This window comes from Pantherophis guttatus, chromosome 3 (assembly GCF_059756535.1).
Source record: "Pantherophis guttatus breed Tessera chromosome 3, ASM5975653v1, whole genome shotgun sequence".
In the NCBI taxonomy this organism is placed as follows: domain Eukaryota; kingdom Metazoa; phylum Chordata; class Lepidosauria; order Squamata; family Colubridae; genus Pantherophis; species Pantherophis guttatus.
In genome coordinates, this window is record NC_142065.1 from 82,312,021 (window position 1) to 82,339,992 (window position 27,972).

The window sequence follows — 27,972 nt, forward strand, 5'->3', positions numbered from 1 at the left end:
AGTACACTAGAACCTGAGGAAAGTACAGATCATGGATCACATAACAAAGTCCCATGGGATGCATTGAATATGATTTTTCATTACTTTTGTTTTTTTCTGTCCTTTTATTTTTCTTGATATATTCATCTTAACCATTATACTTAATTAACTAAGTGGTTAACTAAGTCCCCACAGCCAGTCCAAAGAAAAAGACAACCAGGCAACTATTACTTGGTAGATAAAATAGTAGCAGATCTGTTGATTTTCTATTTAAATGACAAAATATGAGATTATGGAAGCTGAACGCTAAATATCTGGAAAGAACTAGGCTAGCTGGTTTATCAACAGTGTCCATTATTATAGATAATTTATCAAATGCTAACTTAATACAGGAGTGTATCAGGGGTGGGTTCTAAAATTTTTTACTACCGGTTTTGTGGGCGTGGCTTATTTTGTGGGCGTGGCTTACTAGTCATGTCACAATTCTTTAGGATTTAGCAGAGGTACTGGTCTACCAGGCTTTTAACTCCTTGCAGAGCTGTACCGGTCTACTCATTTGTTTTTGGAGGCACTGGTCTACCCATTTATTTTTGTAGGCACCGGTCTACCACCACACTGCCTTTTAATACTGATCAGCTGTAGGGCGGCCCTTTGAAGCCCCGTGGCAAGAGTTTAAACAAGTTTTTTTCCTTCTAGCCGATCAACTGGGACTCAGGAGGCAGCAATAGATTGGGGGTGGGGCCAAATAAAAGGTAAGAATAACGTGGGAGGGCAGGGGGGCAGAACCGGTTCGGTGATGTCATATTGTCACCGTTACCGGCTCAGCAGAACCGGGAGGAACCCACCACTGGAGTGTATGTAACACTGGCGAATTTATTCTAGTATAGGGGTCCACAACCCCCGGGCCACGGCCCACTACCGGGCCATGGCCTATTTGGAACTGGGCTACGCAGGCAGCGAGTGAGCGCATGCATGTTCATGAAGCTCCCTTGTGTGAGCAGTAGTCATCTTGCACTCACACGCAAAGCTCCTCTTGCACAACCAGTAGCCACTTGCACTCATGTGCGAAGCTCTCCTACAACTCATAGGTACTATCCCCTCTGTCTCCTGTCGGGCCACCAAGCCAGAAAGGTTGGGGACAGCTGTTCTAGTATATAACATAGCATAAAAATAATATTTCAATACTTGTTTTTACTTCTATGTGTACATATATTCTGTACATATATGTTAGCACTGCACATCATTATTATAACAGAAAACATAGTTCAAACATAGTGGTCAATTTGGAAACTACAAAGCCTATTTTAAAGATGCTTAGGATAATGCAGCAATTTCAAAGCATTCAAAATCATGTACATTTTGATGAAAGAAATGATTTTAGATATTAAATGCTGCTTCCAAATGTAATCTAAAATGATGGAACATATGTAAGAGCAGTAAGATCCAAGTCATTTAATTTCATGATTTCACCACCACAACCTCCTCCCAATTCTACCTCATTACTACATGCATGTTTAATTCCTCTGAGCATAGAATATATCCTCAACTAAAAGAAAAAAGGAAGGTATATTCACTGCCTTACATTTGCTGGTAAATATTCAAAATATATTTAGCAGCATAAAATTTTTATGTTACTTCCAAATATTCTTAAAGCACCTCAGACTGGAGAAGCAGGAAATAATCTGTTGCTTCATTAATTATACAAAACTTGAAATAATTATTTTGACTAATGTATACAGGTTTAAAAATTTCATAGCTAAATTTTAGCAAAGTTGTCCTTTTATATTTTTTCCCCCTCTTGGAATCACATCAGGTCACTTTGTACCTGTGTTTTATCAGCCCAACTTCAAGGAGACTAGCTTTCAGACATTGCCTAACCTAGCTTGTTCCTCTCCTCGACCTCCTGTTCAGTTCGCATCTGGATTGGCTTAACAAGTAATTGGAAATGAAGCCTCCTGATTTCCCGTTAAATGCTAGGCACAGGAAAAAGAAATAACACTTGTTTTTCAGTGAGCTTTGACCATCATCCAAAATCCAGCGCAAACCAAAGAGCTGCCTGTGGTTTGATGGCAGCCATCCAACATTTCTGAAACCCATTCTTGGGGGAAGGGAGCAAATCAGAAATAATGACACAGGTCTGCCTTTTGAGAAATGCAAACAGGGTTTTTAAATTACCAGCATTAACTATTCTGTCATTGTATATACATGTTTTACATCTTCAGATATATAAGCCATTTCTTTAAAGCTCAAGGGATTACTTTGTAAAAGAAGCTTTTGCCCCTCAGCATTTTCAGATGCTTGTGGTCCTATAAAAATCAATACTGGTATGAAAGGAAATAAAATGTTTTCTGGAGCGCAGACTCAGAGCTGTACACTGTGCATAAGGAAGGGCCTCACCTGCAGGATATCTCTTCACTTCAACAGATGTAGCTCTACTTATGAACTCTTGACCAGAGGTTGGTTCCCATGAGTAAAAACTTGTAGCAAATATATTGTACCCCCTCCAAAAAACTATTGTGGCCAAAACTGTTTAACAGAGTAATCTATTACACATTATCTTAATTAACTATTTAAACCTAGGATGCCATGCAACCACAGAATGAGGTATCTAAGGAAGTTTCATTGTAGTTTCCATAACAACCAGTTTCAGTCCAGCAGGAAAGATCTGGAGCCATGAAAGTCAAAAGGCCCACCGCTTGAAGCAAAAGTTTCCACCAGCTGAGCAGCACCTGCAAAGGCCACCACTTTGACACAAAAATAAAACATTAAAAAATGGCCTCCTGCCAACATCTTCTTGTGGAAACTAGCTTGAAAAAGAAGGGTGGGAGGAAAGAGAGGGAGGAATTAGCCAAAGTAGGGGGGAATTTCCCTTTCCGTCTAAAACGGTGCTATAGCTTGGAGATACTTAAAAGAGAGAGAGAAAGAAAGAGAGAGAATGAGAAAATCTCCTACCACCAGTGGGAGTTTTAAGTATCTCTAGATTTAAAAAGCTCTGCTAATAAAACTGCTTTGTGCCATAAGCCAGATATCTCACATACCTTTGAAGACACAGGTGTAATTGTCTAGGTTTTCTCTTCTATGGATTTCTTTTTAACTGAAACTCCAAACAGTGCAGAATTTGTGGAGAATTAAGATGGGAAGGCAGAACATTATCCTGTAATGAAGTTTAATTTCTTCCCTTTCCTAATTGATCCAACTATGGCTCTTCTGATTATGCAACTAACAGGATCAATGGGGCCATAAGGACTGAAATTGAAGTATTAATTTGGCCCTCTCTCATTTAAATTGGGTTTGTGTACAAAGTTTGTCCATTGGGGAACACAAAGCTTCAGTCCCACAAAAGCTACTGTTGCTAGTTAGCATGGCTGAGGAGGGCTGCTAGAAGCTGTAGCTCACCAGAGCCAGTTTGATCTAGTGGTGAAGGCTTCAGCCTAGAAGCCATGAGACTGTGAATTCTAATCAAGCCTTTGGCATGAAAACTGGCTGGCTGACTTTGGGTTAGTTACTCTCTCTCAACCCAACCCACCTAACAGGGGCTGCTGTTGTGGGGAAAACAGAAGGAAGGAGTATTGTGCATGTTTCCAATTTGAATAATAAAGATGGAAAATAAAATCTAACAGCCAGCATTAACTATCCCGCTTCTATTATACAATAATTCTTCACTCATGGAAAAACTTGGGGGGAAAAAATACAATCTAAAGAAGAAATAAAAGGAACCATAGAAGTTCAAGAGAAAAAAAAAATACATGACCATCAATGAACTGAGGAAAACTCATGATAGTTTGAGCTAGATAATTGAGTATGGAAAGAATGATCTAGCATGTTCACAATATAAAATCAATCAAAGCTAGCTTATTTTTTATATACAATTGGTAAGGAATAGGAATTATTCTTTCTACCTATTTGATCAATTCAGCTGAAGCAGTTATTAAAAAACAAAGAGAAGGAAGGGATAAAATTCAGGTGTCTTACCAAAGGGAAGTTTGATACCTATAAGGCTGCAAAATATGTTTGATATTATCATGACAATTCCAGTCATAAAACTTTACTGTAGAAAGACCATAAATACCCTGATTATATGATCCAAGTTTTGCTTTCAAGAGGAATTGAGTTTTAAGACTCAGGAGATTCCATGCTCAGATTAACGCAGCTCAGGTGCTAGTATGTTATGAAACATAATATTCCATTACATGAATTAGTTTACAGCACAGTCTATGCATTTTAACACAGAGCTATGCTCCATTAGACATATTGAACTGCAGCTTCCTTTTGATTGTCTTCCAACTTCTGTTCAATTCACTTTCAAGAATATTTGATGCACAAGTAGCTAAAGATAGCAATCTTTCACAGTAATTTACTACCACTATTAAATTAGTCCATCAGTATAGGTGAGCTTAATTTATTTGCTAATAAGTTAGAAGTTGTGAAGGGGAGAAGCTACCTACCTGCTTTTCAGTGCAAATAGGATTAACCTCTTAAAATATAGTAAATTCAAAGTCCTTTTTTAAATTGAATTCAACTCCCAGAATTCCCCAACTAGCAGGCAGAGATACTCTGGATTAGGGTTTTTGGCAGGTCCTTTTTACTTTAGGCATGATATAGATAAACTGTTTTTTTAAAGTTATTTTACTTTTTACAATTTATAATTTTCTGAAGCCATCCAGAGTCATCTTTTGGGGGTAAAACAAAATGGGAGTGAGAAAAAGATTGTTTAATCCTCTCCTTTTGGGCTATTTTCTCAGCAAAAAGCTCTACCACATATTTTGTTGGGTGATATAGAGGAAAACATGTTCCACAGCAGGGGTCAATAAAATTGATGTGATGGGGGAGGAAGAGGCTAAACTGGTGGCATGAAAATAAGTTATCTCTGTTATGAAGGAAGGCATTGGAAAATTTATGTTTCATTCAATTTTACCTTTTTGGCTATAAATATATTATTTTTCCTTCTTCTTCTCCCACATCTCACTTTGTTATAAATCTCTCTTCACTTATTTGTTATAATTTTACTGTTTAGTCAAGGTTCTGTCAATGTTTGTCAATCAGGAAAAAGTATTAAAACAATAAATAAATGTTGACAGTCAATTAAGAACCTCTTAAAATCAGGTGGTCAGAAAGCAATCCAAGTCGAACTAAAATCATGGTAAATATATGTCACAACTGAGAGTCTTTCTTTTTCAATGAATAGGAGGCACCGTTTTAATTTTTTAATGGACGGTGAATTCAATCTTCCTGCAAACACAGAAAATGATGTATATAGAGAGAGGGTAAAAACTCTTCATCCATTTATAAATTTATGCTGGAATTACATCAGTAAATTCCAAATTGAAAGACTATAGCAGGTGGAATTGCCTTTCCACTCAAGGTTACATAAAAAAGGATATTTCAGGGAGTCTTTGATGTGGAAAAACATTTCATTGGATGATTCCACTTCTTCATACAAAATTGATTGTGATTTCTCTCTTATATTTTAGGTCACATTCTATAGAGCTGTGTCTATTCCTCACACATTCAGGTCAATTAAACGTATCCAAAATACTTTCTATGAGATTTGGATGAAAGAGACATCACAATATAGTTTTCTTCACCGAAAATCAACAATGAAAATTAGGGATTTCTTTTTAAGCAATGTGTTATCCAACAAAACAGAACACTTTATGGACTGGCACATTCATTCACCAAGTCCACAAAGACTGTCTCCCATAATTTCTCAATTCAACAACTGTGCGCCCAAAGTATGTATTTTATTTTAAAAGCACAGGACAAAAGCATACTATATATCAAAGAAAATGCATAGAAACATATCATATTCGGGTAAGTACACATAATAGTTTTTGGAAATTAGTTTTGCTATTTAAAAAAAAGAATTTTTTTTCTTTTAAAATCCAACAAAGATTGATTTCTTACTGTCAACACACTTTTGTAAAACTGTCATACAATATTATATTCATTATTTTGGAGAATGTCCCTCCAGGTGCCAGATGTGACATTTTCCAGAGATTATTTGGGGTTTGTATAACTCTTGTATAATCCATTAAATAATGTTTGTTTCAGAAATTGGGATGTTAAATAATGAAGTTCTAAGGAGTCATCATGAGACATGATATCATAGCTTAAAAATTCAACCCAAACAACCCGTCTGGTCAGCTCTACTAACAGCACATCCTGGCCAATGGTCAATGTGTGTAATTTATTAAATAGGTGACTGCTGGACTGTTCTTCAGAAACATGCCATGGTTTCATGCTGGACTTAAGCTTGTGCCTTTACCAAAACCTCAGCTCAAACTTTCTCCTGATCACAAGGGGCTCAACTCAACAGGAGTTTTGCTGGCAGACCACACAGCAAGCAAGTTTCTTCCTAATTTCTTACAGTGCTCTTGACCTTTGACATTACAGCTACTGCATCTTCTAAAGCTAGTGATCTGTCAGAGGCGCCACAGTTGATCAAAGCTGGAAGCCTACTGTAGTCAATAATCACACGTAAGGGCAATTATATAACCTCTCTCTACCACCCACCCATATTAAACAAAAATTCAAATAAGCCCCCACACGGCCCCTAAGAGATTTTTGCTGAAATGTGAAAGCTAATTTACATTTATTTTTCTCTGTCCATATCCATCAATCGCATATGAAACATTACTACACAAGGTCAGGATATTTCAAATACTTACAATAAAAAGTCTCTGAATCCCCAAAGCAAGTCTTTCTGTTTTCACTTTCCATGCTAGAGGCACAGGAGAGTTCAGGAGGAACACCAATGGTTTCTGATGAATATGCATTGAAGCAATTGGATTCAAATGCAAAACAACCTGTAAGATACAAACAAATAATTCAAGACACCACAACTAATACTTGATCCAATTGAGCAATAAATTAATAATAATTAGCACTTCTGCTGTAAGGGCTTAATTACTTCAGGGGCCACCTAGTAATTTGCACATAGACTTGCTCACAGATTTGAAATATTTTTTTTCTATTTTCTACAGAAAGAGTAAGGCCAAATCTCAAAGTCAACAGCACTTAAGGGTTACATAACTGATGAATGAAATGTCAAAACTAACATCATTTGGCACGTGTTGAACTGAGGCTTATGTCTTTTCCAGGCAAGAAGATAGGGATAGAGGAATGGGGAAGAAGAAATACCTTTTCTGTGTCTTACTCTCTCCAGCCCTCCTCCTCCCAACAGTGGCAAGATTAGACATGCAAGTAAGGGAATGTGAAGAGCAACAGGATGGAAGTGAAGGATGTGCTATTCTCAGGGAGGCCCCTGAAGGCATCTTGCCAAATAAAATTGCACCATGTATCAAAAACATAGGATTTTCTAAGTTACAGGCAGAGCTGGGGGTGGGTGGGTGAAGGTGAGTGGTAAATTTAAGAACACATTTAGCTCATGACCGATTTAAAAATTAAACATGAAACTTCCAAATCATAGTTTTTACATCCTGGGCATAGTTCTCCTCAAGGACCAGGGCTGGCAAGAACATCCTTGTTTGAAATCACCCAATCTGCTAATTATAATGAGCAACAATAGTAAAGGCACTAACACCTTAGTCACCCTTTGACCCAGCAAAATAGGACTTTAAAAGGGGGCGTTGTCTTATGTCATGCAAATATCAATGGCATAGTAAGATGAAAAAGAGAGGAAAGTAACAAATAATGCAGCATTCTGAAAACATTCCAGACTCTACAGAAATGTTTATCAACCTTGCTGTCTGTGGAATTCTGGGAGTTGAAGTCCACACAGAACAAAAGTGGTAGGGAAATGATGCCCTTTCAGTTTGCAGCCTGGTTCCATACGTACTAGCTGATTTTCAGATAGTTCCCTTGAATTTGTAATCTTTGATATTATAAATCCCTACAGAATCAAGAAGCATATAGCTCTCATGACCCTGTTCAGGGCACGAGAAGAGAATATCGTTTCTGCAAAGCGTGGGCTGGAAAGAGTCCATAGAGAGAAAATCTAGACATAACCTAGACAATTGTAAAAGGAGGTTTGCTAATTAAAAGAACCATCAGAAAAGAGATCTTTGCATCTGTGAATGATAGTCTGTGGCCCAACTGTGAAGGACACCTGTTCAAGGGTACAAAAATCTTCCATCCTGGCAATTATCATAAAAGCTCTTTTTGTTTGTAAATCAGGAGGTGTTTTTGGGGTTTTGTTTTTTTTGTTGTTGTTTTTTTTGTTTTTTTGAGATTTGTTTTGCCTTATCAATGTTTGGAATATAGGACATACTAACCCCCACATAGTGGCATGTTTCCTTTAAGGGCCTAAACAAGATTTTTTATTATTATTCAACTTCTCTTAACTTTTTTAAAGAATTAAAGATATACCAAATACAACAGGACACAATCAGCAGATAAATTAAAAAGGCTAAGGACAAGGATAGATTTGGGAGTACATGAGGCATAACACAATTAACATAATGAGTCAGGATTATGCCAATAAAGGCAAGATAATTAAAAGTCAGGGCGACTTTTAAGCAAAAAATGTGATAAAGTGTACCTTGGACCATAATATTTCAAAATTTGGATAGAAAAATCCCAGGTTTGTCTGCCATTTAGATAGGCTTTCGCATGTAGAAAAGTTATGTGCCAGAGAAAAGATTAGAATTATTTTTCACAACTCTCTAGTTTTCTATATCCAGTCTGTTTCTTTATATAAGAAACATCAAATCATACCATCCATCAATCAATCTATATTTTGAAACTGTTTTCTCCCAGAAAGATCATAATTCTCTTTTAAAAATCCATTTACCAGCACTTAATCAAAAGGTAAATGCAAGTTCAACATTGTAGTTAAAACATAAATGGCCATGCGCCTTTAGAAAATTCTCATTTTTTCCCCTAGAAATAACACTGGTTTTATTTGTACCTTAAACATGGGCATTATCTATATATTTCAGTGCAAATTTATACAATTAGGCACTGCTTTCGGAAATGTTCTACAAACATGGACAATATCAAGTTGGTAAAGACGGCAACAATTTTGGTCTCCCTGGAGATGCCAGGGTTGTGGAAGGCTGAATATTACCACAGCAACCAAATTACAAAAACAGACTCAGGGCTCATGCCTATTATTCTGGCAGAGTAATTTATATTACAAAGAACAGACTAGGGCACAAATACTGGAAAATGATTAAGAAAACAACCAACAAACCCTATTGGCTTTATATAACTTTAGGACCTGAAATCCCACACAATATACACTCCCACACACAATGTCATTATAAAAATAAATATCTAAGGTTTTGAAATGGTGAAACACCTTGCTAATGTGAAGGACTCCGGAATAATTCACAGCATAGATTTTTTTTTCAAAACAGCCATTACAAAATCGTGCTGATAATGCAGGGTAAAATATATCAAATTACAGTGCCCATATTGAGACAGCTGTTCAGAAAAGCATGGGAGAGGAAAAAATGAGTTGTACGCCTGAGAAGTTTCTATCTTCAAATCACAAAATTCAAACATTATGTTTTGAGGGAACTCTTATATGAGCCTAATTCACTGACTGGATAAAAACTAGTCCATTGCATCTTTAAAGTAGCCTGCTTAATTTGTTGCTTTGCAGATTTGTTATCCCACAATTAATTCTAATAATCTCAACCCAAAATGGTCAACTCATGAAAACTGTACTTCAGTACACCAGGATAGACTTCCAAATTACCTGGAAGAAAGCTATGCGTCATAAATACAATGTATCATAAATAATTTTTGTTCAATTATTTACATCCAGAATGCTAATGATTTATTAATAATACACACATAAATCTTAAAATTGGTTCTGGGATCAAGTTACTGATTTCTGTACATTTTGGGGCCTAAACAAGAACAGTATGAATCTCCCAGGATTACTGTATGTCATAGAATTATCTGTGGTCTGTTCTCTAAATTCCATTCCTTGCTTATTATTTCTTTAGACACCGAATCCTGTCATTCAATCCCCACCCCCACCCCCACCCCCAGCAAAATGAAACTATCTTAGGAACATAATTTATCTCTCTCTCCATTATCCCAGCACATTCAAACCCCATCAGCCTATTCAGAGAACTGAAAAATCCAACCTGCTAATCATATTATGTCTTGAAGAGGGATAGAAGATATAGCGGTATAGAAAAGAATATACTATATAACAATAAATGTATTCCTCCATATATGAAAGTTATAATGTGCACACCTAACTCTTAATAGATGTTTCCTAAGGAAGAAGTCCACATTTGGCAAGTGTTGATTGGACATATAAGTTGTGGAATAACAAACTGAAAATGCATAGTAAGGGAATAGATAGAGGTGCCATTTCAAGCTCTTCAACATTTTGCCTATGGAAAGTTGGGAGAGCTGTTATAAAATTGTTTTATTTTTGGTCTATTCCCCAGATCTAAAAATATGTACTTCTTCTAGTGGAATAGTTACAAGATAGCTTGAGGATGAAACCAAACAGTACATCACACTTCAAAGTTAAGTTGTTGTTTTTTCTGTTGCTGCTGTTATGTTCCTTAGAAGCAACAACAAATCGGAACCAAAATAGTCTGAAAAACAACTGTCACCAATTCAAACATACCATGATGAATTAAAATGAGTCTCTATTAAATCAATTAAATTTAGGATTGAATTATCTGGTGATTAAACATCTTGAATCATATCTCTCACTGATGATTTCAAACTTTCCATCTTCAAGTAAGTGTTTCATCAGTGTTCTGTTGTTGATAAACCCATGAAATCTACTATGGAAACCAAATGCATTTTAAGTATACAGCAGATTTTTGGACATACTGTACTTTCAGCACATTAGGAGCACCAGCTGCACCAAAAAGAAAGAAAAAGACTAGAAATCACCATTAAGCTCTAATCAAAGAATGAACATGAGGACCCATGACCAACGTAAAATGTATCACCAAATGAGACAAATTTCAACCTTACAGATATGGTAGAGTGTTTTGATTTTAAATTTTCATAAAATTAAAATATATACTCTATGCATAAAGAAATTCAAAATTTGCATATAGTACAGGTCTATATATTTAATTGTGATTTTAAAATGTTTTCCAGTTTGAATTAAATTCTGACAGATTCCTTCTCCTCCTCTTCTCCTTCCTCTTCTTCTTCTTCCTCCTCTTTTTATCACTTCGTGTGTCAAGAGAGACACAAAGTTATGGCTCTTGCTCTTCTGGCAGCTTCAATTATTGTTAATTCATGTTGTTGTAATGTGTTTTTGATGGTATCACTGTCAGATTAACTTTTAAAATATGAAGTCATTCTAAAAATCAAAATTCATTCCCACAACTTGGTTAAATCATTCTTCCAATGAAGAGATCAAAGAACTTTTCCAGGAAAAGGCATACAATATCATTGCAGTACTTTGCATGTACAAACTTAACGTATTTTTAGAAAATAGGTTTAATAAAGTTTACCGTAATTTAGAAAATAGTTGAAATAAAATTCAACTAAGATGTGTCTCATTTGGGTAGGAATAATTTTCCAGAATAGTTGAGCTTTATCCAATTGCCACAAAATAAGAAAGAATGACCCAATCTGCTCAGTACTTTTCCACATTTTTTAGAGAATGGACTGTCCATTTTGCAATCAGGACTGAGTAATATAGCAATCTTACACAATTATCTGTACAATTTGGAGTAAATTATACTTTCTTCCACTGAAAGCCTCATTGTTGCATATCTATTACTACATCCAAATTTAGCATCCATTTAATCATATAATCTTTGACTTGTTTGGTTTCTAAGTCATACTTCACTAACAATTTATAAAAAATGCCCAGATATTATATGCTACAAGGATTTCTTTTTCACTCGTGTCTCTAAATACTTCTCCTTGTTTCGCAAATCCTTTTAGTACCCTGTTTCCCCCAAAATAAGACATCCCCTGATAATAAGCCCAATTGGGCTTTTGAGCGCATGGCAATAAGGCCAAGTGCTTATTTCAGGGTTCAAAAAAATATAAGACAGGATCTTATTTTTGGGGAAACACAGTACTATGTTGTTATTTGAACATAATCAGGTGAACTAGACCATTTTGAAGTAAGTATAAAAAACCCCCCAAAGAGTATAACTTCATCTTATGTCAAATCTTATAATCAAAATGAATTACTGTCTCCCCACTGAGCAAATTTCATAGGTGCATGATTTTGTATATATGGCTAAAGTGTAAATTTCAGGTAAAGACAGCAAAGCCATTTCTCAGTTAGCAACTCTCTTGGTTGGTGAGCATTCACAAAAACACTAATAAAAAATCATTTTCTGACAAATTTTTCAGGCAAATTTCATGTATCTGACAAATCCTTCAATGGGAAACTGATTAAGTTCTAATCAGTTTCAGGCAACAGCTGAGCAACCTAGAGGGTTCTTTTCAACTAATTAAGATCACAGCGCTGAGTTTGTTACCTTGCTCAGCTAGTAACAGTTTAAAAAATAGCACTTTTAGGAACCAAAGTGCTGCAAAGAAAAGCAGCTCAGGAAGACAGTCTCTCTACCCTATGAGGGGGGGATAAGGGGGGGGATTGGTCAGGCACAGGACACTGTACAAGAGACCTTATCTGAATGAGATGGCAACAACCAGTGATCTCCGCAGTGTGTGTGTCTCTCCCTCAGCCATGTCTTCTCTTAGAGACCATTTTGCTTAATGACCAAGCCTTTGGAACACTAATCAAGGAGAAGGTGTAGTTTGATAGGTGACTTGAAGCCATTAACTATTTCTCTGGCTCACCTAATTCATAAAAATGTTGTAAGAATAAAAAAGAGTGAAAGAAGAGTGTACATCCAAAGAAAGGATGGTGTATCTAAATCAGTGGTGGGTTGCTACCAGTTCACCCCAGTTCAGGCGAACCACTAGCAGCAGCGGTGGAAGTTCCGCCCACCCGCCCAGACGTCATCAAATACGCTCTGCGCATGTGCAGAAGTGGCACGCGCACAAGTGAACCAGTAGCAAAGGTAAGTGTAACCCACCACTGATCTAAATGTATTAATAAGATAATTCTTATTAAAGAAGTCTCGGCCTACAGGATTGTAGAGCTAACCTTGAAGGTATGCCAAAATAGCTAAGTAAACATCTACTGGGCTTGGGAAAGAAGACGGGGTGAAATTTATGATAACCCCACCTTGATTCTCTTTGATATAAGAGAGAGCAAAGGCCATCTCTATCAGGCTTTCAAGATTGTGTTATTATATCCTACGGTATTGTTTTTCAACCTTGGCATATTTAAGATGTCTGAACTTCAAGTCAAGGAATTCCCCAGCCAATACTGAATAATTCCAGCTAATGCAGGGCCTTCGTTTGCAGAAAAACAATTTAAATGCTATTGTTCTAAACAGGGTATTACCTTTCTCAGTGATCCCATCTTGAGTTAGCTGTAAAGAAAGACTTCTTTTTTCAAACATGTTCTGTAAATTAAAGTTTTAGGACTCTCCAGGAGCAAAACACCCAAGGAACTGTCATAAATGTAGCTCTGCTACTGGCAGTAGTTCAAAACACTATAAAACATTGCCAGTATCTTTATCCATTTGCTACAAAAAACTTTCCATTTGCACTGAATTCTAACAAATGATTTGCACAACATATTTCTCTTCCTTGGACCTATTCATTTGATCAGCACTCAGAAATAAACAGTTAAAAAAACCACATAAACCCTAGACCAAATCTATATTAAGACCTATATATTGTAAAATGGCACACAACTGATACATTAGGAATAATTGAGTCAACTTCTGGGTTTCTTTGCTTTAGACGTTTTTTATTTTTAATTGTATCAGCAAGGCAGGATTGAGAATATAGGGGACAGATTGAGATTTTGATGCCTATGCGGAAAAGGCAGAAGTGGGGAGGGAGGGAGGGAGGGAGGCAGATAGCATTTATAATGGGATAGCTTTGATTCTTGAATCGATCTTATTAGTATGCACAGAAATGTGAACATGTTCTGATTATTATATATGTATCGCAGTATGTCTGTTTATATACGAAACACACTACATATATACACAGTATGATGTATCATATCGTATAATGAATGCTGTATTTTAAAAATAAAATAATTAAAATCAGCATCTAAGTTAGGCACTTTCTATTAAGTTCTTTTAACAATGGGAAGAAGCAGTATTGTCTGTTGTGTCCCCAAATGCCTGTCTCACCTTGTTGCTGCTCACCAGGTAGGAGTACTTCAGGCCACTAGACCCGGGGATAAATATATGTGATTGTTCTAGTCTACATCTCTTCCTACTTATTCCTTTGGTTCTCATTCAACATTCAGGGAGTGTTGCCTTGCTTTTCAAAAACGTAAGTGTCTTTGCATTCAAGATGGCCATTCGTGATTTTAGAACCTTACCCCTGTTTCTGGGTTTCTGGAAAAGTGCTAAATGAGTGTAGTTGCAATGTTGTAATTGTCAGTGTATGCACATACATTTGTATACTATCATGAGTATTTGTGGGTGAGAATACTTTAGCCAGTCACAAGCTGTTGCTGTCTGCATTTTTCTGACCATAGTGCCAGCTGTACACAGTTGTGGCTGGACAGGACAGTGAGTTTCCCAGGTCATCCTGAAAGCTTTATTAGCATGCCAGCAACTTTCTTTTGGGATTAAATAATAAAACACAAGGAAAGAAGAAGGATCACCATCTACTGGACAGCTCTAGTCTTTCCATAAGACCTTATAACTTGCAACCTCAGCTGAGGATTTAAGGAGAGCATAGAGCCACTAATTCACAATATCCCTTTCCTCTTTTTTCCCCCTCTTCCATTCAGCAATTATCACTAGGATACAACCTCAAAATAAAAACAACAGGATTGGTGGGAATAGGTGAATTTAACAGCTTTTTGGTTATTGGTCACTAGCTTTTCAGTGCAGTCCATATTTGATCCAAAGCATATAGGTAGACTCACTAACTTCTACCAGAATAGTTCAGCAATTGGGAATAGGATTGCAGCTTTGAGTCGCTGTTGTTAGCAACTGCAACATTAAGAGAGTGAAGACATCGAATGTATAAAACTAGTAATTTAAACTAAAGCTACCAAAGCCCTTCCGCATCTGCAAAACAGATATGGATTTATGTGTTTAAAGTAAAATGCAATCACCTGTAAAAACTTTGGCTTTACTGAATGATTGCATCAAACTCAAAACAATCCACATCTCTGAGTTCACTGAACAATTTGCACCATCCACGGGAGGCAAAAATTGCCTATTTCTTATTCAACAGGAGAATGTTAAAAGTCTCATAAAAAAACGATGCCAATTATCCCATGGAGCCCAAGAAGCTGTTGTCTAAAAACTAACCCATGTTCTCCAGTCATTTTTGTTTTTGCTAATTTTTCAATAACAAACCTGATCTTCCAATAACTTTGTCTTGATTAATCCATTAACAATAGAAAATAGAGAATACTAATACAAACACATAAAGCAATTAACATGCATGGGAAGCACAATTGCACTTCTGAAATATAAGGGTAGTTTTTGACTTATAACAGTTCATTTAGTCACTGTTCAAAATTAGAACGGCACTGGAAAAAGTGATTTATGACTGTTTTTCACACTTATGACCATTGCAGCATCCCCATGGTCACATGATCAAAATTCTGACAACTTGGCAACTGGCTCGTATTTATGACTGTTGCAGTGATCTGGGGTCACCTTTTGCAACTTTCTGACAAAGTCAATGGGAAAGCCAAATTCACTTAACAACCATGTTACTAGCTTAACCACTGCAGTGATTCACTTAACAACTGGGGCAAGAAAGGTCATAAAATGGGGCAAAACTCATGTAATAAATATCTTGCTTAGCAACATAAATTTGGAGCTCAATTGTGGTCGTAAGTCGAGGACTATCTGGATATCCTTGTATCGCTGTATCTTCAACGTAAGATCTGTGAGCAAAGCTACAATGTTCACCTCACCACTTTTAGAAATGAAAACCCTTATTTCATTTATGTCTAAGCATTTTTAAGTGCTGCTGGAAATCCAAGAACAATTGCATAAGCATGCTTTACTTGTCCAGGCATGACTCAAACAATCCATCAAAGTTAAAAAGAAAAAGAAAGAAAGAAAGAAACGGCACACATCATTCTATTGGAGAGAAAGCCTTTGTGAAATCAATTAAGGGAGCTTCACCTATCATAAATTTGGCAGGGGGTAGAAACTTCTCTGTTGCTCCGGCAATTTGGAACGCATTCTCTGCAAAAGAGAGGGTACTAATTCTTGGGGTCTTCCAAAGAAAACCCATCTTTTCTGTACAAATGCTAACAACTCATTAAAGCTAGTTAATTACTAGTTCTGTTAATTTTAGTTATGAATTCAACTTGTTTCACTTGATTGTTTTAATTTTAAATTTAAATTTCAAGTTGCATTATTGTACATTACTGCTGAGACACCTTGGAAGTCTGGAGAAATATTAAGCGAAATAAATAAATATCACCATTCCTAAAAAAAAAAATTAAAAGATATTTGCAATCTGAGCAAATGCTTAGCTGCTTGGAAGTTTATCTAAAGCTTCATGTGATTTACTCCCAGTTTAAGCTGTAGAGGACACTAGTCTTTTCTTTCTCAAATGCAAAGTATTTTAAGAGTTAGTTTAACTAATTCCTCATGACAGGCCATTTAACAAGGGCATGCTTTTGGATTAAATATGGAATAGTGTTTTAAAACAGGAAACAATAGCCACATGGCTGTAAAATTAAAGAATAACTCAATGTACAAATTAGTATTTCTCCAGCAATTTGAGAGAGATTGATCAGTTAAAAAGTGTGCCTCAGAAGAAATACAGGAAATATCAGATTTAGAGTGAAAAATTATGTTGGAAACAGAAGCCAATATAAAAGAAGTATATGAGTCACAAAACTCAAAAAAAAATTGAATTTAGAACTACTGGAGAAGAGCCTAATGCTGGGAACGATTGAGGGCAAAAGAAGAAGGGGACGGCAGAGAATGAGGTGGTTATATGGCCTCCCTGAAGCAGTCGGTGTGAGCTTAAATGGACTCTGGGGGATGGATGGTAGAGGACAGGAAGGCCTGGAAGAAAGCTGTCCATGAGGTTGCGATGGGTCAGACACGACTTCACAACTAACAACAACAAAGGATGTCTGTACTGAAAGTATTAGAGGATGAGTTGAAACAGAATGTGTTACAGTAACATTTGTCATGACAATATATGTATTTGTACTATTCTCTCCCTACTGATATAGAGTAGGCATTCAACTTAAGCTATCCACATGTTTGAAGCATGTTTAACGCTTTCATAAAACAAACCATGGTTTTCTGTGAATTCAAGTGTATATGCACCTATTTATAAATATGTCTCAACAATTGCTCCCACATAGCTGAAGCAAAACAGCAAAAGCAAGACAGATCTATTTATTAAACTGCTTGAACTCCTTAGTCTCAACTCTCTGAACAGCTGTGGTGAAAGCAAACTCTGCTGAAAATAACTGCTTCTTATCTCGTTAAGACTAAACTATGATTACACTAATATTTATTTCTCTTGAAAATAAAACTCAAGACAAACTGAATTGTGGCCCCACACAGCTTTTTCTGAAAGTTCTGGTGATTAGACTTCAAAAGAATTTCAAGTGATGACCAGTAATTTTTGAAGTAGTTTAGAAAATAATTCCCAAAGACAAATCTGTCCAGAATAAATAAATTGAATAATTGCTGAATAAACACTAAACATCATCATCAACGACACTGAATCCACATTGAACAAATCAGGTTGGCTGTGCAGGCAAGTTTTATTAATTAGGTTAAAATAAGGCTTTAGAAGTTCACCTGTAACACACACATGCAAATCAAATCAAAACAAATTAATTGACATCATTAACAGATACAATAGTTCTGACAGCTATCTATAAAATGAGTGATTCTGACTGAAATTAGAAAATGCTTCTCACTACAGTCAGTGAGTAAAATAATGGTACAGCAAATCTCACAGAAGTATTATCAAATCAAATATCTTGATTAGTCTTTCATCAGCTTTTACAGTAAAAAGAGAAATAGTTTAATACGACAATACATTATTGGGGAAAGAACAATAGGACAATAGAAGGATATATCTAATTAAAAGTTTTGTGCACTTGTATGAATTGGTAAAACTAATTGGCCACTTGGTATGTGAGTGTGGGGTTAACATCTCTTAAAAAGTAATAACCGTAAAATTTATGAGAGCAACCCTCAGATTTGGAGATGATTGAGAAGATCAGAGCATGCCTTGGGGCATCATAAAAAGGACACCATATGAGAAATAAGCAAGAGTTTCTACCTCCCTGGATCCACAAAGGCAAAATCTCTGCAAATAAGAAGTCCCATGAACTCTTCCAGTCAATAGAGTTGATGGGAAGACATCAAAGTGAGCTCTGGAAAAGGCCATCTATATTACCACAGGGTTAGATTGTATCTAACTTTTGTATCAATTGCACTGATACTACACTGTAGGTTGCTTGCGGTTATCTAACATCTGGAGGTACAATTCAGGGACCCTGGTGATGTCATTTTGATTATCAATGTCCCCAATTCTCTTTTACTACTGATTTGGCTTTCTCCAGGTTTAATTGACCTAAGTATTCAGCAAATGGGCCAAGATTGCACAATTCTTTTATACAGATATATTATACAGTGCTCATGAGATTGGTTGTTGTCTGAAAACAGCAGAAGCATCATCTCTGTAGGGTCAAATGAAACTCTAAATCCTGAGGTTGGAATCCTAATACTTATTAGCTTCAAGCATCAAAACTGCATTGGGAATGCATTTTAGGGCACCGAAGTCCTAAGGAAATGCAACCTGAATGGCTTCAAAATGCCTTAGGTTTGTATACAGGCCAAGCTGAATTCCAAATAATGAACATCAAATTGCCACAAAGGGAGGAAAACAACCAACAATCAACACCAGGAGAAAGTGTGTCTGGAATACCTTACCTGTTAACTTTTTAACTTTGATTTTTACTTTTAACTATCCTGTTTCCCCCCAAAATGAGACATCCCCTGATAATAAGCCCAATCGGGCTTTTGAGTGCATGGCAATAAGGCCAAGCGCTTATTTCAGGGTTCAAAAAAATGTAAGACAAGGTCTTGTTTTCGGGGAAATACGGTAGTAAGTTTAACCCTCTTTTAAAACTGTTTTTAATTGCGCTTTAAATAACATTTTTATATTATGATATGATGTTGTTTGTAAACTGTGCAGAGTCACTTAGGTGAGATGGAAAGTGTAGAAATTAGAGAGAAAGAAGAGGAGAAAGAGAGGGAGAGAGAAAGGGAGGGAGGGAGGGAGGGAGAAGGAGAAGGAGAAGAAGAAGGAGGAAGGGAGAGAGAGATATATATCTTTTGCTTTCATCGCCAATAACTTACTGAATTGTCTTAAGAAATAACCAGTCTTGGTGTACTATCCTTGAATTCCTTAGAGACAGTTTTGGACTCAAGCTCTATTTGAGAAACCAAAGCAGAAAATGTGTCCAAGTAGAGGATAAGAAGAAGAAATAAACTTCTGTCGTAATGTTGTTCCACAGGAAGCAACCATTTGATAAACACGGGTTCATAATTTGGGAACACTTTATCAAGTGCCATCAGTTTGACAAATCCTCTTCAAAGTTTGTCTTGCTCCCTTCTCATACCAATTATAGCATTTCACAAATGTCTCAAATAGATAGATAGCTGCAAAATTTAATCTTAAAAAATTGAATTTTCTCCAGATAAACATTATCACAGATATCAAAAGCTCCAACATGTTTATCTCCCTGGGAATTTTTATGCCTTCAAGTGAAAATCTTTCAAATCGTGAGACAGGAGAGGCAGTCTCTTTTGCAGTCTGCCATGCTTTTAGCTATTATAAACAGACGCCACTCAAATCATCTGCCTTGTTTCTCTGTGCACCATTGCCAGCTTCTGTCCTAAAAGAAAACCTTATTTATTCAACAAGAAGAATGTCATATTCTGGCATAAGTTGTCTTTTCAATGGCTGTTGTTTTCAACTCATTATTTCTTTTAGTTGATTTGTGTGCTGTCGAATAAGCAGGCTCCAAGTCTAGTTTTGAGGGCCTTCCTGAGTAAACTGTTTTTGTTGCTGTTCTACATAACCAGTACAATTTGGATCCTACATAGGTGTCAGCTACCATACAGGCCCCCAAAGTGTTGATGCTGATGAAGCTATCACTTTTCTCCAAATAATCAAACTGGCCATGCTGGGAAGTGTTACAAGATCAGAAGACTAGCTAGTGATCTGCTCCAATCAGCACGTGGTTGCCGCCATTTTACTGCCTGCAATATTACCTCAGCACAGCAACAGACAAATCTGATAGTGACTTGACGGTATTTTAGTCAGTCTCCTCTGTTCATCTGTAACAGGGGTGTCAAACTGGCGGCTGCGGGCCAGATGCATCACATGCAGGCCACACCCACCCTTCCGCAAAGGGGAAACATCGCGAAACATCACATGACAGCAACATGATGCCGCAACTTTGACACCCGTGATCTATAAGGACTATTTAATCATGCAGGTGGCAGATTGTTAGATGTTACAAATGCCCTTGAAAAAATCAGATTTGGTCTCAGAATGACCAGAGACATATTGATTATTGTCTTTCTACATTCTGAGGATGCATGTAGTATGATATCCTCACAAATACCTGTGGTATTTTTAGTTTGCAGTTATGGATTCACTTATCTGGGAATGAATGAACTTAGGGAGATTTTATTTTCTCCCTGGGTAGATACGTGTATGTGTTGCACTTATATATCTTAAATAAATTAAATTGCAATATTGTTTTTCAAAGCACAATTGCAAAATGAAGGAAAATAGGCAATGTTTAACAGAAGCACAACCTGCTTCTCAATAGTCTGGCAACATGTTTCTGATGCATTGGAAATGCCTGAAATTCAACACCTTTTCACAACATTTTAATGTTGAATGAACATCTGAATGAACACTTCTTGGTAATAATTTAAAATGCAGACATTAAAATAAATATTTATTTGCTTCATTAGAAGACTGGGTGCTTGGAAGAAGTAGTGATTACATATGAGAGGCTAGTTTTAAGTGCTAAGAAACTATCAGAAAGCATAGATACTACATGTTATATATCTATGAGAATTAGGATGGCAGAAGAATGAAGACTTTAAAGAATTTGCTGGAAGAAAACAATCGTGCCTTCCCTCAGCATATAATAATGAAAATTTGGCAGAAACTGTAATGGGTTAAGTATAAGGAACCAAACAAAAACTAATGGAACCTGCAATATGGACCCTTCAATGTGGAATCTAATAAAAAACCTTTAATATTTTTGATAAGGACGTGGTAAACTGGCTTGCCTTACTTTTCCATGTTAGCCAGAGTACAAATCAAAAATAAAATTAAAAGTGCTATTTATTCTCCAAGATGCTGGAAGCATTGTACAGGCAACCTATAAATCTTGGCCTTTGCCGGATGCATCGTCCAGTGCAGGAAATGTCACGAGGGACAAAGTTAAGACTGTTCTCGGTATAAGTTGAAAGGGACTGCAAAACATAGGCTCTTTTTGTGTAGAAACAAAACCAAAAAAATAAATAAAAAGGTTAATGATAACCTTTGCTCTGCTTTGTTTCCAGGCTTCTGGAACATAAGGGAAAAGCTGGCCTAAAGTTGTTGTTTATACACTTATGATTTCCCCTGTTGTCATGAAGTCTTTTCCTAACTTCCTGCTCATTTTCTCAGGGGCCATCGGGAAAGGTACAGGAACCTGGCTTTTATAAAGAAGCAGGAAGCAAAGGAAAAACTGAAGGCATGGAATGTGCCATAAAACATTGTCAGAAAGACAGGAAGGATGGATTACTTGAGACCTATCTTAGATAATGATTCTGAAACATAGTAGCTGCCTCAGATCAGATAACAGACCTGAGCCACAGTAGTGGAAAACAAGAGTACTTACTATACAGACTTAGATTTGCTTTAAAATTCAAAATACTTAAGAGAGGAACTAGGTCACGTTTCCATGACACAGTAACCTCTACATAGGTTAAATTCCAACTTTGCAACATTCCAGGAGATCAGCAAGATGAGGAAAGGCTTGGTTTTCTACAATGCAAAATCACTATAATTCCCACAGATTTGGTCTGTATCTCAGCCCATGCTGAAGATCTGTGGTGACAAATGTTTCTGTGAGAATGCAGTCCTGCAAGCAACATCTATTACTTCTGTGTGTGGATTAGGCAGCCCAAATGTTTCATACCAAAAATTCAATTCTAAACAGATTTCCTGGAAAGCAAATTGGCTTGGAAGCAGTGGACCTATTGCACAGTTCATTGACTGACATGGCTGTTAGTCATAATTCTGAAGAATTACTCTCTCCTTCCTTCTTCCCGGCATTCCAGTTATTATCTATACGATAATGCCAGCATCTCTAAAATTAAATCTTTATACAGTAGAACCTCTGGTCACGAATGCTTCTGACCATGACCAAATTGGGGTCCAACCAAAAAATTCACTTTTTTTTTTCATGGCCAATTTCCCCTTCCACACCATTTTTTTTGTAAGCACCAAATTTCCAAAATTAGGCTCGGGTCATGACCAAATCAGGTTGCGACCAAAGTTATGGAAAGAATTATAGTCGTGACCAGAGGTTCTACTGTACCTTGCTATTTCCTCAGTCATATAATAATAGCAATAGCAACAGTATTTAGATTAATATACCACTCCATAGGTTGAGAGTTCAATCCTAGGTAGCAGATGTTTCTCTCCTAGTGTGCGTGCGCACACACACGCGCACACACACACACACACACACACATATCTGCTGCGAACTCCGTGTAGGTGTTAGGAGGGGCATCCAGCCAGTAAATGCTCAGCTCCATCCAGTCCCTGTGACCCTGTCTCCCCACTGATTCTACCCCAAATAGAGACTGCCATTTTTTAAAAAGGGAAGTGCTTTACAGCACTCTCTGAGCAATTTACAATGTAAGCATTATTTGCATATTGCTCTCAACAATCTGGGTCTTCATTTTACCATCCTTGGAAGGATGAATCAACCTTGAATCCTGTCAGGATCAAACTCTAGATTGTTGGCAGAGTTAGGCTGCAGTTCTGCACTTTAACCACTGCACCATCAGGCTTCTACTTTATAACACAATAACAGTTGTGTTGTCTTTTTAGCAAAGTTGTTTGAAGCCTCCCTTCTCCAAAGTAAAGCAGTCTTATCAATCTAGTCCACTAAAGTTGGATTCCACCTTATAACTCAGAATTATAAACCAAACCAATAATATGCTGTGGTAGATTATGAGAGTTGAAGTCCAAGACAGTTAGAAGGCAACAGATTTGGGAAGATAGTGATATTTAAGGCCAAGACACAGAATGATTTCCTCCATACCTCTCTTTCATGGTGGCCAGAATCTTCTGAATTCCTAACATTGAGGATGTGAACTTCTTGTGGCAATCCAGCAGTTCCTTTGCTTGCACAGCCGGATAAGACAGTAAAACTTTCTAGCAAGGCTTGGACTGGATGTGAACTGTTGACCTGAGACAATAGACAGCCACTTCTAGGCACAGGACCTGTAGAATAAATGGGAAGGAAGATTAATTTGCTGCAGCAAAACCTGAATTAGAGCAAAGTCTAAGCTATCTCACCAGCTGCTTGGTATAACCTTCTGCTATCACACAAATTATATAAAGTACCAAGTTGATAGCATACCAATTACAAATGGAATGGAAGGGATTAAGATGGGTATAAAAGGAAATGCTATGCATACTTCTTATTCACTGAAGTTTATTGAAGGCTTCAGTGCCCTAATGATGTAATCCTACCTATTTTATATCGAGAATATGATCTATTGAAACCAATGAAACGAAGCTTCTAATAAACCAGTTTAGGATTAGGATGTAACCCAAAGTACCTTCTTGGAAGTAAAACTATGGTATTCATCTATCTTAATTTTTCTGCAAGAAGTAAACATCAAAGTGAAAATCTGTGGAATTATACTTCAACCCTAAACTGATGAAGAGTGTATAGTTGGAATTTATATAGGATTATAGACTTAGACTCGAGTTACTTTGGACTGTGTCCAAATACTTATAACTATAGCCTTCTACAATGTGTTCTTCCAAAGTAGCTAATTAGTCACTCGATTGTTCCTGGAAACAAACCAGCAACCAATGCAGTTCCTACAGTCTCAGTGTTACATGGCAATAACACTTAGTAGATATTGCATTATGCATCAGTTGTAGATCCTGGATAGTCTTCAAGAGCAATCCTTTGTAGCCCGGTACAAGGTGACAAGGGTTTGAATGACCATAGCCAATGTTTGTTGTTAAATAAATGGCCATGGTGCACCAGCCAAAACAAACCATACTAACATAATAAAGTAATATCTGAAAACATTAGGATAGACAGGCAAAACGAAGATGTTTAAGGAGAATATGGTAAAGATGCATTTATCGAATCTGCAAATTGGGGAAAAACAAGTGTCCTTACTATATGTTCGCTGCACTTTTTTTGACGTTGCATTCACCTGAAACGCAACTATTAGTAATGTGAGTTGGCTGAACACTGATAGGATTGACCATGACTGAACCCGCTTGCTGGATCTAAAAGCAATTATCTTAGCTAATAACTACACTCTTTAGCCCAAGAATTAGTATGTGTCCTTCCATATAATCCCCTCCAGCATAGTCTTGCACTTTTTTTAAGGCATTATCATAGCAGGTGGAAATACAGCAGGAGAGCTGAAGGGCACAAAAAGTTTTACACATTAAATACATCTGCAGGAAGCTAAAACTAAGCAAATGTTTACAGAGAATGGCCCTGGCTTGTCCAACCTATATAGAAACTCACGCTGCATTGCAAAACTCATTGAAGAAATGCCATGGTTTTAGCTATTCCTTTCACACATTCTAACTCCAATTTGGAATTCATTCAGTGTAGCTGAACCTTATTAATCTAAAGTGGTACTTTGGACTTTTCTCTCTTCAGAAAAATCTACTTATATCCCGAGTACTGGAGACTACAGTATTATCTACAGAGATCCTATTCCATTTACTGCTTCTAATAGGAAGTTGTGCTTTGACGTTCCTCAGCTTTCCGAACCATCTGCAAGGCACGAGAACAAAGTCACTTAGTTTTAAGAGTTAATTTCTTTGTCCATTGTTTGGAGAACAGCTGGTTTTTCTATAGTTTTCTATGGTTAAGGAATTTACAGAGGTTAATTATTGCTGCATTCTTTAATGCAACCACATACTTTGAAGGCATGTTTATTCTTTCTCGTGTTTTTGTACATTGCCATGGGCGCTATTCTCAGAAATGGCCTTTTCAAAATCTCACACATCAAGAAATACGAAAATAAACCAGTTTCTCCCAGACTTATATGGAGATGATGGGAATGAGCTTTTACTACAAATCCTATGCTCCACCACTGAGCAAAGACACCCTCTTGCTACAATAAATTAGTTACAAACTGCCTTACTCAGCTTGGTATGTGATTATCCTTTCATTGAAGACAGTTTTTTTTTCCTCAAACGTTGCCACGCTTAGCACAACCAAGAAATAAAATTGATTTTAGAAAAACCTAAGTCTCCATAGGTAGGGTTTATCCCACACCTCAAAGGCACATTCATTTCTCCACCATAGTGGCTTGAATTACAAGCATCTGGACTCAATTGTGGCTTGTCCAACATGCATCTGAATGGAACAAAAATAAAATAGGCACTTTATGCCCAATAGCTATGGATAAGGACCCTGGGGCTTTGCTGCAATCCCTAGGGCAAAAACTCTCTGAGTCCTTAGAACAAAGGTCATTTTTGGAGTCCATTCTGCTTGCCACACTCCATCTTAATAACAAATGGCTCAGGGTGTTATTAAATAAACAGGAGAAGATTCCCAGTAAGCTCAAAGGGAGAATGTTAAGATGTTGCAAATGACGAAGATGTTGGAAGGGCAAGTTTTCTCAAGCAACTGGGGTCGTAAGGCCGAGGGAAAGATACTCTTCCCCGATATAGTCCAAAAAAATCCACTTTAAAAAAAAACTTTCTCCCATAGATATGAATGGCTGTCATTCATTCTCTTGCCAAGTCTAGATTATTATGTATTTTTTTCTGCTTTAAAAAACACTTGGCTAGTCTCTTGTTTGATTATTGGTCTCCTGGTTACACTGACCTCTTTTCCTTCTTGAAAATTCCACTACTTACAGCACAATCATACAGAAGACTACTCAGAGTTAATTTTCTAATCACTACACAAAGAAGTCAGCCTTAATGGGACATGATTTTCATGTATTTGTAATCATTGTTTTATTATTATTATTATTTTGCGTCCCCTACCATAAGCCCACCAGCAGAGTACTCTCTTGGGAATGGAAAACTATGATTTAGTTGGTAAATCTTCCAATTAAGTTCCAGGAGGGTGAAGAAGATGAACTATCTGAGAGAGGGAGCAACTATATTACTTGCCCTCAGTAAAAACAGGACTTTATGTGCTCTTTTGAGCGCGTAAGAAATTAAATTGGCAGAACTCAGAGACACACTGTGCTCACATTTTACTGTGACATCAGCGAGGCCTATTTCCTAGTTCTCTGCTTTCTGAAGATGGCGTTTTATTTGTCTGGCAATGCGTCTTCTGTGACCTTCTTCCTGAGAAATCTGCCTGATGTCAATTTTTGTCATCGCAGCACTAAACAAATACTTTTGGCTGTACTTAATTTTTTTTCCCCATATAATTCCATGGTTATGAACTTAATGTTTTCTATAAGACACTACAAATCTATCTTCATTTTATTTGCTGGCATCCTTTATTTTTTAAAAAAAAATACACCTAAACCTTTGTTATTCTTTGATTATTGTATTCTATCATGATCATTTTATCTGAAGGTTAACAGAGAAATAAGTAAGTGGAGGGAAATCTACTTTCTTAATTAATTAATTTAGAGGAAATTTCCTCTGTCTATATTTAAACTCAAAACAAAGCATGCCTAATTTTTGTCCAAATCAACAGTAATCCATTATTAATGTCTTTCTTACACCAGATATACTTCTGGTATTTGGGGGGAAGTATAGATTAGGCAAAAAAAAAAATGTTGCAGATACACACAAGCGTATTTTAAACTATAGGAGCTGAAGGAAGGGAAATAATTTTGAAAGAGAAGCCAACCTGATTGGTTATATAGTGGTACCTCAGTACTCAACTGCTTTGAAACTCATCAAATTTGGAACTCAACGCATTTTGACAAGAAAATTTTGTCCTGGTACTTGTCATTTGTTTAGTACTCAACGCACACGCACACGTTAGAAGTTATCGGTGTTGGTTGCCTCGTGACTCGCTATCCTTTCCAGCCAAAACAACACAGGAAACCTTAGTCACATGTGGTAAACTCACAGGATTCGTTTTTTCTCCCCATGTACATGTATACATCCGAACTAGACTGTGTTGGTTCTCTGTGTCATATAATATATGTGGGTATATGCATCATTTCGTATTTGTTTATTTTGTCATGTTTATGGAGAGTATACTGAGAGCTGTATGCAATGAAATTTCATTTTAATGTATGCCGATAAGTGTACAAAGTGACAATAAAGTTATTCTAAGTCTAAGTCTATGTGGTAGCTGCTGCCCTGGGCACATCTCCTGGCAGTCTTTGTGTATTATTCCCTTTTTTTCCTCAACAAAACATGTATAAAGTTTTTATTTTATTTAATCTAAGTGTTTATTAATTTTTAGGTTTATTTCTCATGTAATGATATACAACCCTATCTTTTTACAATATTGCCTTAAAAAGGCAATATTGGTTTGGGAACGCATTAAATTTCTTTACATTATTCCTCATAGGAAAAATTTGTTTGGTATTCATCATTTTTGGCACCTATCGCACCTCAACATTTTAGAATCCATTGTGCTTCCTGGAACCAATTAACAACAAGCACCAAGGTACCATTATCCCGCCCCATTTTTACCCAGGATCTTAGACATCAATTATCAATATCAATTAAGTTCATTTTTAATTTTAAAATTTAGCAAGTAGAAAAGTAACACAGTTATGAAATGGGGAGGGGAGCGGGTGACGG

At 36.8% G+C, this 27,972-nt stretch overlaps 1 protein-coding gene across 8 annotated transcripts in view; it reads right to left on the bottom strand.

Annotated features, from left to right (window-relative positions):
* Positions 1-27,972, bottom strand: part of TGFBR3 (transforming growth factor beta receptor 3) — a 151,575-nt gene that overhangs the window by 56,234 nt on the left and 67,369 nt on the right. For all 8 annotated transcript variants that reach the window (XM_034437215.3, XM_087889969.1, XM_034437217.3 and 5 more), the window contains exons 3-4: positions 23,294-23,475; positions 6,648-6,785 (exon numbers count right to left, since the gene is read on the bottom strand). In XM_034437215.3, the coding sequence (XP_034293106.2) occupies positions 6,648-6,785; positions 23,294-23,475 (320 nt within the window). The remainder of the gene's footprint in view (positions 1-6,647; positions 6,786-23,293; positions 23,476-27,972) is intronic.